This window comes from Coregonus clupeaformis, chromosome 27 (assembly GCF_020615455.1).
Source record: "Coregonus clupeaformis isolate EN_2021a chromosome 27, ASM2061545v1, whole genome shotgun sequence".
Taxonomy (NCBI): Eukaryota; Metazoa; Chordata; class Actinopteri; order Salmoniformes; family Salmonidae; genus Coregonus; species Coregonus clupeaformis.
Window position 1 is genome coordinate 42140927 of NC_059218.1, and position 17732 is coordinate 42158658.

The window sequence follows — 17732 nt, forward strand, 5'->3', positions numbered from 1 at the left end:
TATATATATTATATTATATTATTAACCCAATGGTCTGTTCTACAGCAGTGTTTCCCAATCTCCGTCCTCGAGACCCCAAGGGGTGCACGTTTTGGTTTTTGCCCTAGCATTACACAGCTGATTCAAATACTCAAAGCTTGATGATTAGTTGGTTATTTTAAATCAGCTGTGTAGTGCTAGGTCAAAAAACCAAAACGTGCACCCAGGCGGGGCCCCAGGACCGAGTTTGGGAAACACTGTTCTACAGAAACATTGTTCTCTCCAACCTCTTGTTGCTCCACCTGGAATCTGTTCACTGTTTTCTGTGCCTGTCATGTTTTTAAAATGTTCAGTACATCATCTTTATTTAAACTTAGTCCACATGACAATGTCATACAAATGTCACATTTGCAATTGTCAATAATATGTATCGTCCCGCATCACATTTCCCTATAACATCGGTGGAGAGGTTACTATTTTACTTTCAGTTTCGTCCACCAACTTCAAACAGCCGTAAAAACGATAGTTTTTGTCATTGAAAATATTTCACAGGGATTTAGATGGTACAATGATTCCCTACACTATACAGTGCTTGTTTTCTCACATAAACTGAAATTGAGCGAAGAGTGTAGAATTTTAGCAACCAGGAAATGACACAGCGATTTCTATGTTCTGCCATTGTTTGTTGTGCTGGAGGAGGAGATGACCACGCCTCCTAGAGACGCCGATGGAAGACAGTGATGGTGTGGTGTTCCCATCTTCACAACAAAGGCAGTTCTGGGTTTTGTTGTCAAATAGAAAGTTAGCATTTTAGAATGTATTTTGTATATTTTTTCTATATTGTGAAACACTATCATTCCACTATTACTGCAGATATATTATGGACATTTTCTGAAATTACAATGCAACACTTCTATATATATATATATATATATATATATATATATATATATATATATTAGGGCTGTCAAATGATTAAAATTTTTAATCAAATTAATCAGAATTTTCAGTGGATTAATCATGATTAATCACTATTTGCAATTACACCTGAATCCTAACCATTTTTTTCTGAAATGCATACCAAAAGATAAATAACAGGACACAGTCTGTTTATTAACACAGCCAAATAATGGTGTTTTAAATCAAGCTGAAACATACTACACACCATAATATTTGTCTTTGTAATGTTCCATCACTTCCTCTTTGGCATTCCTCTTAACCAGGATGTACAATTTACAGTATTCAATTGAACAGAAAGCAATAAATGTAGTCAAATCATAACAGTGACCTACCACAGTTCATGTGTTCATAGCGTGTAAGTCGAATTGCGGCAACCATGTTGCGTGCACTGTCAGTCCCAATGGTTGTAGTCTTGCCCTCGATGTCCCACTCACGTGCAACAGACAGGAACTGTTCTTTACAAGCCTCCGCAAAATGACGCTCCTCAGTTTTTAATATAGTCAGCGCAAAGACTTCAGTTCCCACGTGTCACTGATTAAATGTGCAGTTACTCCGAGGTAATTGTTGTTACTCACTGATGTCCAATGGTCTCCTGTCAGGGCGATATGATTTACTTGAGCCAAGACCTCTTTCCTTTTTTCTTTTTCGTTTTCATAGAGCTCGTGGATTTTCTTCATAACTGTGGCTCTTGACGGTGGCTTATAGAATGAGTCTTGAGACGCCACTTGCAAAACATCAAGGAAACCTGAGTCTTCTACAATGTTAATGGGTCTACAATCCTTTGCAATCCATTTTGCTATTGTGTTGGTCAAATTATCTGAGGTTGATTTTGTTAATTGCCTGCAAACATTCAGCGTGGTCTGGCGCAAACCACTTGCTGAATCTGACGGCCCAGCAAACGCATGTTTGGCGTTGACATGGTACTTCAAGCTTGAACAGCTCCGGTGAAATTGAAACTCCTTCTTACAAATCTTGCAAATAACCTTGTACTTGTTAACTGTACCATCATCATTCTTTTTATATTTGAATCCGTCAATAGGCCCACTTTGCTCACCTTGCTCCATCTCGCCTCTAGCTCCCAACCACTTTCCTGACCTGAATAATTTGTCACACTGCGCATGCGTGAAATGCGTTAAAAAAATTGACGTAATTAACAGCAAACAACTAATTAACGTCGTTAACGCGCTATTTTTGACAGCCCTAATATATATATATATATATATATATATATATATATATATATATATATATATATATACACAGTGGGGAGAACAAGTATTTGATACACTGCCGATTTTGCAGATTTTCCTACTTACAAAGCATGTAGAGGTCTGTAATTTTTATCATAGGTACACTTCAACTGTGAGAGACGGAATCTAAAACAAAAATCCAGAAAATCACATTGTATGATTTTTAAGTAATTAATTTGCATTTTATTGCATGACATAAGTATTTGATACATCAGAAAAGCAGAACTTAATATTTGGTACAGAAACCTTTGTTTGCAATTACAGAGATCATACGTTTCCTGTAGGTCTTGACCAGGTTTGCACACACTGCAGCAGGGATTTTGGCCCACTCCTCCATACAGACCTTCTCCAGATCCTTCAGGTTTCGGGGGCTGTCGCTGGGCAATACGGACTTTCAGCTCCCTCCAAAGATTTTCTATTGGGTTCAGGTCTGGAGACTGGCTAGGCCACTCCAGGACCTTGAGATGCTTCTTACGGAGCCACTCCTTAGTTGCCCTGGCTGTGTGTTTCGGGTCGTTGTCATGCTGGAAGACCCAGCCACGACCCATCTTCAATGCTCTTACTGAGGGAAGGAGGTTGTTGGCCAAGATCTCGCGATACATGGCCCCATCCATCCTCCCCTCAATACGGTGCAGTCATCCTGTCCCCTTTGCAGAAAAGCATCACCAAAGAATGATGATTCCACCTCTATGCTTCACGGTTGGGATGGTGTTCTTGGGGTTGTACTCATCCTTCTTCTTCCTCCAAACACGGCGAGTGGAGTTTAGACCAAAAAACTATATTTTTGTCTCATCAGACCACATGATCTTCTCCCATTCCTCCTCTGGATCATCCAGATGGTCATTGGCAAACTTCAGACGGGCCTGGACATGCGCTGGCTTGAGCAGGGGGACCTTGCGTGCGCTGCAGGATTTTAATCCATGACGGTGTAGTGTGTTACTAATGGTTTTCTTTGAGACTGTGGTCCCAGCTCTCTTCAGGTCATTGACCAGGTCCTGCCGTGTAGTTCTGGGCTGATCCCTCACCTTCCTCATGATCATTGATGCCCCACGAGGTGAGATCTTGCATGGAGCCCCAGACCGAGGGTGATTGACCGTCATCTTGAACTTCTTCCATTTTCTAATAATTGCGCCAACAGTTGTTGCCTTCTCACCAAGCTGCTTGCCTATTGTCCTGTAGCCCATCCAAGCCTTGTGCAGGTCTACAATTTTATCCCTGATGTCCTTACACAGCTCTCTGGTCTTGGCCATTGTGGAGAGGTTGGAGTCTGTTTGATTGAGTGTGTGGACAGGTGTCTTTTATACAGTTAATGAGTTCAAACAGGTGCAGTTAATACAGGTAATGAGTGGCGAACAGGAGGGCTTCTTAAAGAAAAACGAACAGGTCTGTGAGAGCCGGAATTCTTACTGGTTGGTAGGTGATCAAATACTTATGTCATGCAATAAAATGCAAATTAATTACTTAAAAATCATACAATGTGATTTTCTGGATTTTTGTTTTAGATTCTGCCTCTCACAGTTGAAGTGTACCTATGATAAAAATTACAGACCTCTACATGCTTTGTAAGTAGGAAAACCTGCAAAATCGGCAGTGTATCAAATACTTCCTCTCCCCACTGTGTATATATATATATATATATAGCTCCTTTTACATTGTCTTTAAACATCTGGTATAGTGTGCAGCGTTATGACGAGCCTTGCATAGAATCCCGGCCTTTCTCTCTGTAAGTGTGTGCGTGTCACCTATGTTGACTGACTCAGTGTTGAGTCATAGGCAGTTGACATCAGTATTCTGGGTGTGTATCAATCAGAACTGACCTGGTGTTCCCACTGCATCTCCTTCACTGAGGAGGATGCACCACCTTTCCTCTCTTTGTCCCAGCTTGGGCCAACCAGGCCTCTGTAACCCAGCGCTTCATACAGCCAGGATGTTATCACACCGTCCCAAATAACACCCTATTCACTATGTAGTGCATTACTTTTGACAAGGGCTTATTGAACTAATGGTGCCAATTGGCTCTGGTCAAAAGTAGTGCACTATATATGGACTAGAATGCTATTTGGGACAGATTTGGGAAGTTCTAGAGTTCACGCTGAATGTTCCAAACAGCAGAGGGAAAGACTAGGATTCCAAACGGGTGTGGCTGAACTACAGAACTGCTTACAAGCAGGACACAGTAGGACGTGGAAACCTCCTGGACACATCATTGGATGCGAACTTACCAACAAGTCAGTTCGTCAAATTTCTGTCCTGCTAGAGCTGCCCCCGGTCAACTGTAAGTGCTGTTATTGTGAAGTGGAAACGTCTAGGAGCAACAACGGCTCAGCCGCAAAGTGGTAGGCCACACAAGCTCACAGAACGGGACCACAGAGTGCTGAAGCACGTAGTGTGTAAAAATAGTCTGTCCTCGGTTGCAACACTCACTACCGAGTTCCAAACTGCCTCTGGAAGCAACATCAGCACAATAACTGTTCGTCGGGAGCTTTATGAAATGGGTTTCCATGGCAGAGCAGCCGCACACAAGCCTAAGATCACCATGCGCAATGCCAAGCATCGGCTGGAGTGGTGTAAAGCTCTCCGCCATTGGACTCTGGAGCAGTGGAAACGCGTTCCTGGATTGATGAATCACGCTTCACCATCTGGCAGTCCGACGGACGAATCTGGGTTTGGCGGATGCCAGGAGAACGCTACCTGCCCGAATGCATAGTGCCAACTGTAAAGTTTGGTGGTGGAGGAGGAATAATGGTCTGGGGCTGTTTTTCATGGTTCGGGCTAGGCCCCTTAGTTCCAGAGTGAAGGGAAATCTTAACGCTACAGCATACAATGACATTCTAGATGATTCTGCTCTTCCAACTTTGTGGCAACAGTTTGGGGAAGGCCCTTTCCTGTTTCAGCATGACAATGCCCCCGTGCACAAAGCGATGTCCATACAGAAATGGTTTGTCGAGATTGGTGTGGAAGAACTTGACTGGCCTGCACAGAGCCCTGACCTCAACCGCATCTAACACCTTTGGGATGAATTGGAATGCCGACTGCGAGCCAGGCCTAATCGCCCAACATCAGTGCCCGACCTCACTAATGCTCTTGTGGCTGAATGGAAGCAAGTCCCCACAGCGATGTTCCAACATCTAGTGGAATGCCTTCCCAGAAGAGTGGAGGCTGTTATAGCAGCAAAGGGGGGACCATCTCCATATTAATGCCCATGATTTTGGAATGAGATGTTCGACAAGCAGGTGTCCACATACTTTTGGTCATGAGCGGCAGGTAGCTTAGTGGTTAAGAATGTTGTGCCAGTAACCGAAAGGTCGCTGGTTCTAATCCCCGAGCCGACTAGGTGAAAAATCTGTCGATGTGCCCTTGAGCAAGGCACTTAACCCTAATTGCTCCTGTAAGTCGCTCTGGATAAGAGCGTCTGCTAAATGACTAAAATGTAAATGTAAATGTAGAGTACTTCAATTCTGTATTTCACCACTGCTTTCCCCTTAGTTAGACTTAGTAAGAGAGCACCATATGGGTTCTGGAAACCTTGGTTACAACCGCTCAAAAAAAAATCCTCAGTAAAAAAATAATAAAAAATGTATAACAAGTCTCTCACAAATCCCACCTCCCTGAATTCTGCCAATTACAAAAAGTATAAGGACAAATGTACCCATCTACTTCGGATATCCCAAAAAAAGAATTCCAAGAATCCTCTAAACAATATAAAGTCAACTTGGAAAATCATCAATCAACTGTTGAATAATAAAAAGGCTTCTACATCTGTCCCATCTTCATTTAATGTTGGAAATAAGACATATAGTGGTCCTGATGTTATCTCCTGTGAATGTAATAACTTTTTTTTGTGAATGTGGGTTCTTCTCTGTCAAAGAAAATCTGAATAATTGATGGAAATCCTTGGATTACATCAGTGGTATTCAAAAAAAAATGTCCGGCAGAATGTCTGGGGACCCCATTTTTTTTTCTCGCAATAATTCCTTTTGACCTCACCCCATCCCAAAAATTATGAAACGACCTTAAAACCTTTTTACATAAACAAATAACCTTCAATTCATTACATTTTCATCTGCTATCAAAATGAAAAGAAACCAATAAATAAATGTACTCAATACAATTGTATTTTTTAAATGATCTTTCTCAAAAACATTTGTATATTGTCCCATACAATAATATGTACTCTTAATTTTTGGTTCCCAAATAAATAAATAAAAATGTCTGACCCCACTGCAGTTCTTCTGCAACCCAGACTTTGAATACCAGTGGATTACAGGGACATTTCCCTTCTCTGCTTCCGTTTGATCCACCTGATGTAATGGAGGTGATGGAGGTAGTTGGTAACTTAAAGATATCAGGAGCAGGTCATGATGAGATTGGTGCCTCTTTGGTGAAATCAGTGTCTTCCTCGATTATTTGAGCCTCTAACGTATATCTTCACCAAATCAATGCAAACTGGTATTATTCCTAAAGATTTTTAAAATTGCCAAAGTTATCCCCCTCTATGAATCTGGGATCCAAGATCTTTTACAAATTATCACCCACTATCTGTACCACCATGTTTTTCTAAAGATCCTAGAGAAACTGGGGTATAAATGAATGTTGAAACATTTAAACCAACAATGTATTCTTTATGAACACCGATATGGTTTTCGTTAAAAAAATTACTCCACAGATATGGCTCTTTTACAACTTGTGTATAAAATCTTGACTGGCTGACTTACTGCACATTTATAAATTATGTGACTAAACGCAACAAAAATAAGAAGAAACTGTATTATGAAGCCAAGATCAATGACATAAAGAATGATGGAGGAAAAAAAAACGTTGGAGTACTTTAAATGAACTTATGGGCAGAAAGACATTCAACTCCATCTTTCATCGAATCAGATGGCTTATTCATCACAAAACCATTTGATGTTGCCAATTATTTTAATGATTGGGACCAGATTGGGACCAGATTTAGGCAGAAAATGCCAACAACGAACAGTGAGCCATCGTACTCATGCATAAAAAAACAATTAACAAAAGAAAAGCATTGTAAGTTAGAATTTTGTAAAGTTAGTGTGGGAGAGGTGGAAGAATTGTTATCGATCAATAATGACAAATCTCCTGGTATTGACAACAGATGGAAAGCTACTGAGGATGGTAGCTGACTCTATAGCCGCTCATATCTGTCAAAACTGAGAGGGTTTTCTTTAATGGAAGCTTCTCTAATGTCAAACATGTAAAGTGTGGTGTACCGCAGGGCAGCTCTCCAGGCCCTCTACTCTTTTCTATTTTTACCAATGACCTGCCACTGGCATTAAACAAAGCATGTGTGTCCATGTATGCTGATGATTCAACCATATACGCATCAGCAACCACAGCTAATGAAGTCACTGAAACCCTTAACAAAGAGTTGCAGTCTGTTTTGGAATGGGTGGCCAGTAAAAAACAGGTCCTGAACATCTCTAAAACTAAGAGAGTTGTATTTGGTAGACCTCAGCTGAATCTGGTAATGAGTGGTGTGGCTGTTGAACAAGTTGAGGAGACTAAATTACTTGGCGTTACCTTAGATTGTAAACATATAGATTAAATGGTTGTAAAGATGGGGAGAGGTCTGTCCGTAATAAAGAGATGCTCTGCTTTTTTGACACCACACTCCACAAAGCAGGTCCTGCAGGCTCTAGTTTTGTCTTATCTTGATTATTGTCCAGTCATGTGGTCCAGTACTACAAAGTAGTTAAGCTGCAGCTGGCCCAGAACAGAGCGGCACGTCTTGCTCTTCATTGTAATCAGAGGGCTGATATAAATACTATGCATGCCAGTCTCTCTTGAATTGAGGAAAGACTGACTGCGTCACTTCTTATTTTTATAAGAAACATTGTGTTGAAAATCCCCAATTGTTTGGATAGTCAACTTACACACAGCTCTGACACACACACTTACCCCACCAGTCATGCCACCAGGGGTCTTTTCACAGTCCCCAAATCCAGAACAAATTCAAGAAAGCGTACAGTATTATATAGAGCCATTATTGCATGGAACTCCGTTCCATCTCATATTGCTCAAATGAACAGTAAACCTGGTTTCAAAAAACAAATAAAGCAACACCTCACGGTGCAACGCCTCTCCCCTATTTGAACTAGATAGTTTGTGTGTATGTCTTGATATGAAGGCTACGTGTGCCTTTTTAAAATTGATAATAGTTTTGTCCTTGAGCTGTTCTTGTCTATTAATGTTCTGTATTATGTAATATTTCATGTTTTGTGTGGACCCCAGGAAGAGTAGCTGCTGCTTTCTCAACAGCTAATGGGGATCCTAATAAAATACAGAAAATACCCTATACCCTGAAAAACAACGAATACGCTCTTGGCATCTTTCTAGATTTATCCAGAGTGTTTTACACGGTTGATCGTGAAATATTACTCGCTAAATTGCATTGTTACGGTTGTCATGATTATACATATAAATGGCTATTTAATTATGTTTATGATAGAGAACAATTTCTGTATGCAAATGGTTGTGCATCTACCAGGGTGAAGACATCATGTGGCGTTCCACCGGGTGGCGATCCTTGGACCTTTGTCATTGATAATCTATATCAATGACCTTGCTGCTGTGTCTTCTACCGTACTTCCCATTCTTTTTTTGCCGATGATACCAACTTGATTTTATCACACAAAAATTTTAATTCACTAATCAATGAAGCCAACTCATGCGTGGCCATATTTTCCGAATGGTTCCAGATAAACAAATGATCTTTAAAGGTTGATAAATCCCCACTACATTGTATTCACAGGTAAGAATTAGAACTAATATAACATATGTAAATGTATACATAGAAAAAGAGCCAGAATCACAAAATGGAATGAAATGGGCCAGGTTTCATCTACTAGATTCATAGGTGTACTAGTTGATGAAAAGTTGACCTGGAAAGATCATATTCACTTTGTCTGCAGCAAAGCGGTGAAGTCCGTAAGGTATCATCAGAAAGATGAGTGGGTTTTTTGGTTCAGCTTAATTTGCCTTTATCATCTAATTGCGATATTGTCTGGACCAGTGCATATGCTTCCTACCTACACACATGACTAATCACACAAAATACATTTGCAAGACTAGCCACCACCTCTTAACTATTTGGCTCCATCTGCCCCCTCTGTTTAAAAAACTCAATATATTGTCTTTTCAACTACAACATTTAATATACTCCCAATTGTTCACCTTCATCTACAAAATACACATACCTCCCAGACAACCTACCTAAACTCTTCAATGTATTCTTCCAGGTTAATTCCCAAATCCGTGCATACAACCATAGTAAATTCTCTACCATCCTCTGGAATTCCTATATCCACATGACCAAAACATCCCTCAACAACTTCGAGCGTAGACTAGGGGTCAGCCTGATGAACCAGACTACCCAGTAATCCCCTCCTTGTAACCGAACTCTCTCACACACATAATCAAAACATGTTTTGTTTTTCTTGTACACTGAGTATATAATGTACAATTATATAACTAGTATGCTCTGTTTAAACTAATTAAACACTTTTTGTACTTAATTGTATATTGTTATTGAGGTGTGGTTTTCATATCTGCACACCGTTTTTATATGATTTTGTTATCTGCACTGTTTTGTCTTTTAACATGTTTTCTTAGGTGTGAATAAATAAAACCTAAAACCTACTCCAGCTGTGTGTAACTGAGTGGTAAATAAGGAGTCTGGTCCTGTTTCTCCAGCTGTGTGTTACTGAGTGGTAAATAAGGAGTCTAGTCCAGATCACAGGACACCCCATAGAGATAAGAGTTCATCCAGATCTCCTGGATCACCATGTCCCTCCTCTCCATGCGCTCTACCCTCTCCGCATCCGCCGTCCTGTAGCTCACTTCCTCCCAGCAGTAGTCCAGCTGCCTGTCTGAGTCCGACAGCAGCGAGCAGTCTGTTTTCTCCTCCTCATCATCCTCCTCCTCCTCTTCCTCTTCCTGGCTCCTGTGTGTGTGTGTGTGGCGGAGCCCCCTACAGGTCAGTCTGACAGACACAGCCAGCAGGGTGAGCAGCAGACCAACACACACACTGGAGGTGAACAGCAGCGCTGCAGTCTCTGGGTGCTCTGTGGAGGAGAGGAGAGAGGAGGAGGAGGAGGAAGAGAGGAGGAGAGAGGAGAGGAGGAGGAGAGAGGAGGAGGAGAGGAGGAAGAGAGAGGAGGAGGGAGAGAGGAGGAGGGAGAGAGGAGGAGGAGGAGAGGAGAGAGGAGGAGGAGAGGAGAGAGGAGGAGGGAGAGAGGAGAAGGAGGAGAGGAGAGAGGAGGAGGGAGAGAGGAGGGAGAGAGGAGAAGGAGGAGAGAGGAGGAGGGAGAGAGGAGGAGGAGAGAGGAGGAGAGAGGAGGAGGAGGAGAGAGGAGGAAGAGAGAGGAGGAGGGAGAGAGGAGGAGGGAGAGAGGAGGAGGAGGAGAGGAGAGAGGAGGAGGAGAGGAGAGAGGAGGAGGAGAGGAGAGAGGAGGTGGGAGAGAGGAGAAGGGGGAGAGGAGAGAGGAGGAGGGAGAGAGGAGGAGGGAGAGAGGAGAAGGAGGAGAGAGGAGGAGGGAGAGAGGAGGAGGAGGAGAGGAGGAGGAGAGGAGAGAGGAGGAGGGAGAGAGGAGAAGGAGGAGAGGAGAGAGGAGGAGGGAGAGAGGAGGAGGAGGAGAGGAGAGAGGAGGAGGAGAGAGGAGGTGCAGGAGAGGAGGAGGAGGAGGAGGGGGGGTTAATACAGAGAGGGATTATTTGTGTGTGTTTGTGTGTCTGCCTGTCTGTGTGTCTGTGCATGTGTGCATACGTGTGTATGTTTGTTTGTGTCTGTGTTAGCATGTACCTTTAATATAGGAGTAGGTCATAACTGAGTTGCTCATCATGACTCCTGTGTTTCCTGGTGTTCTGGAGCCTTTAGGATAGACAGCCACGTCTGCAGGACCAGGGTGGGCTGGGGGAGGACCTGGGGGAGGGCCTGGGGGAGGACTGGAGGGAGCTGGGGGAGGACCGGGGGGAGGGCCTGGTGGATGACCGGGGGGAGCTGGGGGAGGACCTGGGGGAGCTGGGAAAAATCATTGAAGAAAATAAAGAGCATTTCAATCATCTTAATGGAGGTGTAGATGACATCACATTCTAGTGTTGGAACTTGGAAACAAGGCTGCATGGGATTTATGTTAATGAAACTCAGTGCAGCCAATGGCAACGTCCGCTTTAGGTATAATGACTATTATATATTGATGACAGTACCTTTGGAATGTGAGGTGGGTCTGAGTAGTACGCCTGGGTCTGCTTCCTGCAGTAACGTCTGTGGTACTGTAGGGAAAGCACAAAGAGTGTTACCTGTGAGGAGTGTACACACACACACACACACACACACACACTTCTCTCTCATACACACACACACACACACTTCTCTCTCATACACACACACACACACACACACTTCTCGCTCGTAACACACCGACTACTCTTACGGTCCATCCAAAAGAGGACCCTCAAAAAAGAGTCACACACACACACAGATGAGCAGTGTTTTCTGTCAGACTTGTTGCGTTGGTAACTAAACAGGAAGCTGGTATTGTGTTCGGTGTATAAACAGAGACCATTTGATCTGTCAAAAGGGACCTTTCAGCACTGGTGTAAAGTTTAAATCCCCAAACTACCATACGCACAACAATCTCCGTCAGCTGATGACCTCACAAAGAGCCTGGCATTTGAACCAATCACAGGAAGCGCCGCAGGAAGGGCCCGTATTCATAAAGCGTCTCGGAGTAGGAGTGGTGATCTAGGACCAGGTCCCTCGGTCCATATTCATCTTATTCATTGTGATTTTAAAGGCAAAACTGATCCAAGATCAGACACTTTGTGAATACCAGGGTTGGGCTCAATTCAGAATTTTGGAATTTACTCCCTATTCAACTCGTGAGTTGACATTTGAATGTAATTGGCCACACCCCCACAGGGTGTAGAATTTGAGTTTGAGTGACAGGAAGTATAATTTATTCAGTGCAATTCAAATAAATTCCACTCAGTCATACAACATGATAGTTTTATTGAATCTGACAGGTCACACACACACCACTCCTACTCTGAGATGCCTTATGAATACGAGCCCTAATCCGATTACCATTCGCACGACAATGTCTGTTAGCCGATGACCTCACAAAGGGCCTGGCATCTGGACCAGTCACAGGAAGCTCCACAGGAAGTGTGTTGGCGGAGCACTGTAGATGCCATTCTCCCAGTCTATTTCTAGCCTACTGTTTTCTCTGTTGACTTTGTGCTGTGTGTGAGGTCTGGGCCTGGGGCCGTATTCATAAAGAGTATTTAAAAAAAAAAAGTTGTATTAATAACTCAGTCGGGGTCTCAACTTCCTGTTGCGAGGTAGAAGAGTACAATCCACAAGGTGACATTTCTAAATGTGGTTGTTGATCAGCAGTTTCTCTTGTTATGTGAGTCACTCAACTAGTCCATGTCAGCAAAACATTTTTTTAGATTGGTAAGTTAGTCTGGCGGCCAGCTACCTAAATATAATAATCATGGTTGAACTCTAAAACATATATTTCTGGATTTCCTCGGTCTACAGGGGGGGGTCGCTAAAATGTTTAGCTCGCAGTGTGTGTGTGTGTGTGTGTGTGTGGGGGGGGTACATGTGGGTATGCAGACCCCCGAGCAACTGCGGCCCCTCATGATGAGTTCCAATTTTTTATATGTTTTATATGAAATATGTTCTCTAATTCTCACAAAAAAATGTCAGATGGACTCCATATTTATTAATTGGATGGTTTTCCCATCGATCAGGTTCCCGCCTATAAATATCTGGACATTTGGATTGACAAAGATTTAAACATACTGATGAGCAAGTTAAAAAGCTAAGATTTGAAGTGGCCTTGTCAATAAATTGATCTAGCTTCTCCCTAAACAGCAGGAAGCAGATTGTACAGTCAACTTTCCTGCCAGTTCTTGACGATGGTGACACCATTTACCAGAATGCAGCAGCCGCTAGTCTAAAACCGTTGGACGCCGTCGACCATAGCGCCCTTCGCTTTATCACAGGTGACCATTTGAATACGCATCACTGCATCCTGTATCAAAAGGTTGGCTGGTCCTCATTAATAAAGTCCCCTAGATCACTTCACTATTCCCATTTTGTTTACAAAGCTCTGGTACACACGCTTCTGACTTACCTAACTTCGTTGTTAAAGTAAAAAAACATGAGATACCAAACCCGTTCACAGGGTTGGTTAACTCTTGAGGTTCCTCGGGTCTCAACAGAATTTGGTACATCCGCCTTCAGTTTTAATGCCCCCCATTTTTTGAATAACCTGCATCTTGATTCCCTGGTGCCGCTAGGGCAGTTTAGAAGTCTGTAGTTTTTATACATTTTTTATTGGAATGTTCGTGTTGAATTTGTTGTCCTCGGGGCACCATAGAAAATGAGACCCTGGTCTCAATGGGCTCCCCTGATTAAAAAAATTAATATATAGTGATCTACAGTGCATTCGGAAAGTTACGTTACAGCCTTATTCTAAAATTGATTACATTATTTGTTATTCTCATCAATCTACACACAATACCCCATAATGACGAAGCGAAGACAGGTTTTTAGACATTTAAGCAAATGTATTAAAATAATAAACGTAAATATCACATTTACATAAGTATTCAGACCCTTTGCTATGAGACTCGAAATTGAGCTCAGGTGCATCCTGTTTCAATTGATCATCCTTGAGATGTTTCTACAACTTGATTGGAGTCCAATTGATGACATGATTTGGAAAGGCACACACCTGTCTATATAAGGTCCCACAGTTGACAGTGCATGTCAGAGCAAAAACCAAGCCATGAGGTCGAAGGAATTGTCCGTAGAGCTCTGAGACAGGATTGTGTCAAGGCACAGATCTGGGGAAGGGTACCAAAAAATGTCTGCAGCATTGAAGGTCCCCAAGAACACAGTGGCCTCCATCATTCTTAAATGGATTAAGTTTGGAACCACCAAGACTCTTCCTAGAGCTGGCCGCCCGGCCAAACTAAGCAATCGGGGGAGAAGGGCCTTGGTCAGGGAGGTGACCAAGAACCCGATGGTCACTCTGACAGAGCTCCAGAGATCCTCTGTGGAGATGGGAGACCCTTCCAAAAGGACAACCATCTCTGCAGCACTCCACCAATCAGGCCTTTATGGTAGAGTGGCCAGACGGAAGCCACTCCTCAGTAAAAGGCACATTACAGCCTGCTTGGAGTTTTCCAAAAGGCACCTAAAGACTCTCAGACCATGAGAAACAAGATTCTCTGGTCTGATGAAACCAAGATTGAACTCTTTGGCCTGAATGCGAAGCGTCATATCTTGAGGAAACCAGGCACCGCTCATCACCTGGCCAATACCATCCCTACGGTGAAGCATGGTGGTGGCAGCATGATGCTGTGGGGATGTTTTTCAACAGCAGGGACTGGGACACTAGTCAGGATCGAGGGAAAGATCAACGGAGAAAAGTACAGAGAGATTCTTGATGAAAACATGTTCCAGAGCGCTCAGGACCTCAGACTGGGGCGAAGGTTAACCTTCCAACAGGACAACGACCCTAAGCACACAGCCAAGACAATGCAGGAGTGGCTTCGGGACAAGTCTCAATGTCCTTGAGTGGCCCAGCCAAAGCCTGGACTTGAACCCGATCTAACATCTCTAGAGAGACCTGAAAATAGCTGTGCAACGACGCTCCCCATCCAAACTGACAGAGCTTGAGAGGATCTGCAGAGAAGAATGGGAGAAACTCCCCAAATACAGGTGTACCAAGCTTGTAGCGTCATACCCAAGAAGACTCAAGGCTGTAATCGCTGCCAAAGATGCTTAAACAAAGTACTGAGTAAAGGGTCTGAATACTTATGTAAATGTCATATTTCAGTTAAAAACATTTATAAATTGGCAACAATTTCTAAAAACCAGTTTTTGCTTCTCATTATGGGGTATAGTGTGTAGATTGATGAGGGGGAAAAAACAATTTAATCCATTTTAGAATAAGGCTGTAACGTAACAGAATGTGGAAAAAGTGAAGGGGTCTGAATACTTTCCGAATTCACTGTAAAAGGCAAAACTGCACTCCTACTCTGAGACGCTTTTAGAATTCTGCAATTGACTCCAATTCAAGTCATGAGTTGAAATTCGAATTTAATTGGCCACACCCCACAGGATGTTGAACTTGAGTTTGAGTGACAGGATGTAGAATTTAATTCAGAGCAATTCAAAGAAATTTCCATTCAGTCATAGAACATTTTCATTAAATCTGTCAGGTCACACTTCCAGATACCAAAGAATATATCACTTTTCTCCGGAAGCAATGTTCATATAGTCTTTTAACCTTAGTGCTTAGAATAGCCAATTACATTTTCTCAACAATGCAGTTATATTAGACCCTGCCTTATATATTGTGTTTTGTATTCTAAAGCCACAATCCTGTGGATGGTGCAAAGATTTTGTGGACTTGTACTCTTTGGATATAATGTAAACCATAGATACTCATACTGTACAGTGGCTTGCGAAAGTATTCACCCCCCTTGGCATTTTTCCTATTTTGTTGCCTTACAACCTGGAATTAAATGGATTTTTTAAATATTTTTCATTGTGAAATTAACAAGAAATAAGACAAAAAAAACAGAAAACTTGAGCGTGCATAACAATTCACCCCCCCCAAAGTCAATACTTTGTAGAGCCACCTTTTGCAGCAATTACAGCTGCAAGTCTCTTGGGGTATGTCTCTCTAAGCTTGGCACATCTAGCCACTGGGATTTTATCCCATTCTTCAAGGCAAAACTGCTCAAGCTCCTTCAAGTTGGATGGGTTCCGCTGGTGTACAGCAATCTTTAAGTCATAACACAGATTCTCAATTGGATTGAGGTCTGGGCTTTGACTAGGCCATTCCAAGACATTTAAATGTTTCCCCTTAAACCACTCAAGTGTTGCTTTAGCAGTATGCTTAGGGTCATTGTCCTGCTGGAAGGTGAACCTCCGTCCCAGTCTCAAATCTCTGGAAAACTGAAACAGGTTTCCCTCAAGAATTTCCCTGTATTTAGCGCCATCATTCCTTCAATTCTGACCAGTTTCCCAGTTCCTGCCGATGAAAAACATCCCCACAGCATGATGCTGCCACCACCATGCTTCACTGTGGGGATGGTGTTCTCAGGGTGATGAGAGGTGTTGGGTTTGCGCCAGACATAGCGTTTTCCTTGATGGCCAAAAAGCTCAATTTTAGTCTCATCTGACCAGAGTACCTTCTTCCATATGTTTGGGGAGTCTCCCACATTCCTTTTGGCGAACACCAAACGTGTTTGCTTATTTTTTTCTTTAAGCAATGGCTTTTTTCTGGCCACTCTTCCGTACAGCCCAGCTCTGTGGAGTGTATGGCTTAAAGTGGTCCTATGGACGGATACTCCAATCTCCACTGTGGAGCTTTGCAGCTCCTTCAGGGTTATCTTTGTTGCCTCTCTGATTAATGCCCTCCTTGCCTGGTCTGTGAGTTTTGGTGGGCGGCCCTCTCTTGGCAGGTTTGTTGTGGTGCCATATTCTTTCCATTTTTTAATAATGGATTTAATGGTGCTCCGTGGGATGTTCAAAGTTTCAGATATTTTTTTATAACCCAACCTTGATCTGCCCTTCTCCACAACTTTGTCCCTGACCTGTTTGGAGAGCTTGTTGGTCTTCATGGTGCCGCCTGCTTTGTGGTGCCCCTTGCTTAGTGCCTTTGCAGTCTCTGGGGCCTTTCAGAACAGGTGTATATATACTGAGATCATGTGACAGATCATGTGACGCTTAGATTGCACACAGGTGGACTTTATTTAACTAATTATGTGACTTCTGAAGGTAATTGGTTGCACCAGATCTTATTTAGGGGCATCATAGCAAAGGGGATGAATCCATATGCACGCACCACTTTTCTGTTATTATTATTATTATTATTATTTTGTTTTTAAAAAGTTATTTTTTTCATTCCACTTCACCAATTTGGACTATTTTGTGTATGTCCATTACATGAAATCCAAATAGAAATCCATTTAAATTACAGGTTGTAATACAACAAAATAGGAAAAACGCCAAGGGGGATGAATACTTTTGCAAGGCACTGTATATGCTTCATGAACTTACAACTACTGATCATCCAATTATAACCATAATATAACCATATAACAAGGAGCAGGACACTAATCCGGACACCTATAAGAAATCCTGCTATGACCTACGACGAATCATCAAACAAGCAAAACGTTAATACAGGACTAAGATCGGCTCTGTTGCTTGTCGGATGTGGCAGGGCTTGCAAACTGTCATGGACTACAAAGGGAAACCCAGCAGCGAGCTGCCCAGTTACGCGAGCCTACCAGACTAACTAAATGCTTTCTATGCCCACTTCGAGGCAAGCAACACTGAACCATGCATGAGAACACCAGCTGTTCCGGACAACTGTATGATCTCGGTCTCCGTAGCCGATGTGAGTAAGACCTTTAAACAGGTCAACATTCACAAGGCCGCAGGGCCAGACAGATTACCAGGATGTGTACTCCGAGCATTCGCTG

General features: G+C 42.7%; 1 protein-coding gene across 1 annotated transcript in view; it reads right to left on the minus strand.

Moving 5' to 3' along the window:
- Positions 1-8436: 8436 nt before the first annotated feature.
- Positions 8437-17732, minus strand: part of eva1c (eva-1 homolog C (C. elegans)) — a 29412-nt gene continuing 20116 nt past the window's right edge. The window contains exons 7-9 of the mRNA XM_041850338.2: positions 11418-11483; positions 11014-11232; positions 8437-10276 (exon numbers count right to left, since the gene is read on the minus strand). Of these exons, the coding sequence (XP_041706272.1) occupies positions 9936-10276; positions 11014-11232; positions 11418-11483 (626 nt within the window). The 3' untranslated portion in view covers positions 8437-9935. The remainder of the gene's footprint in view (positions 10277-11013; positions 11233-11417; positions 11484-17732) is intronic.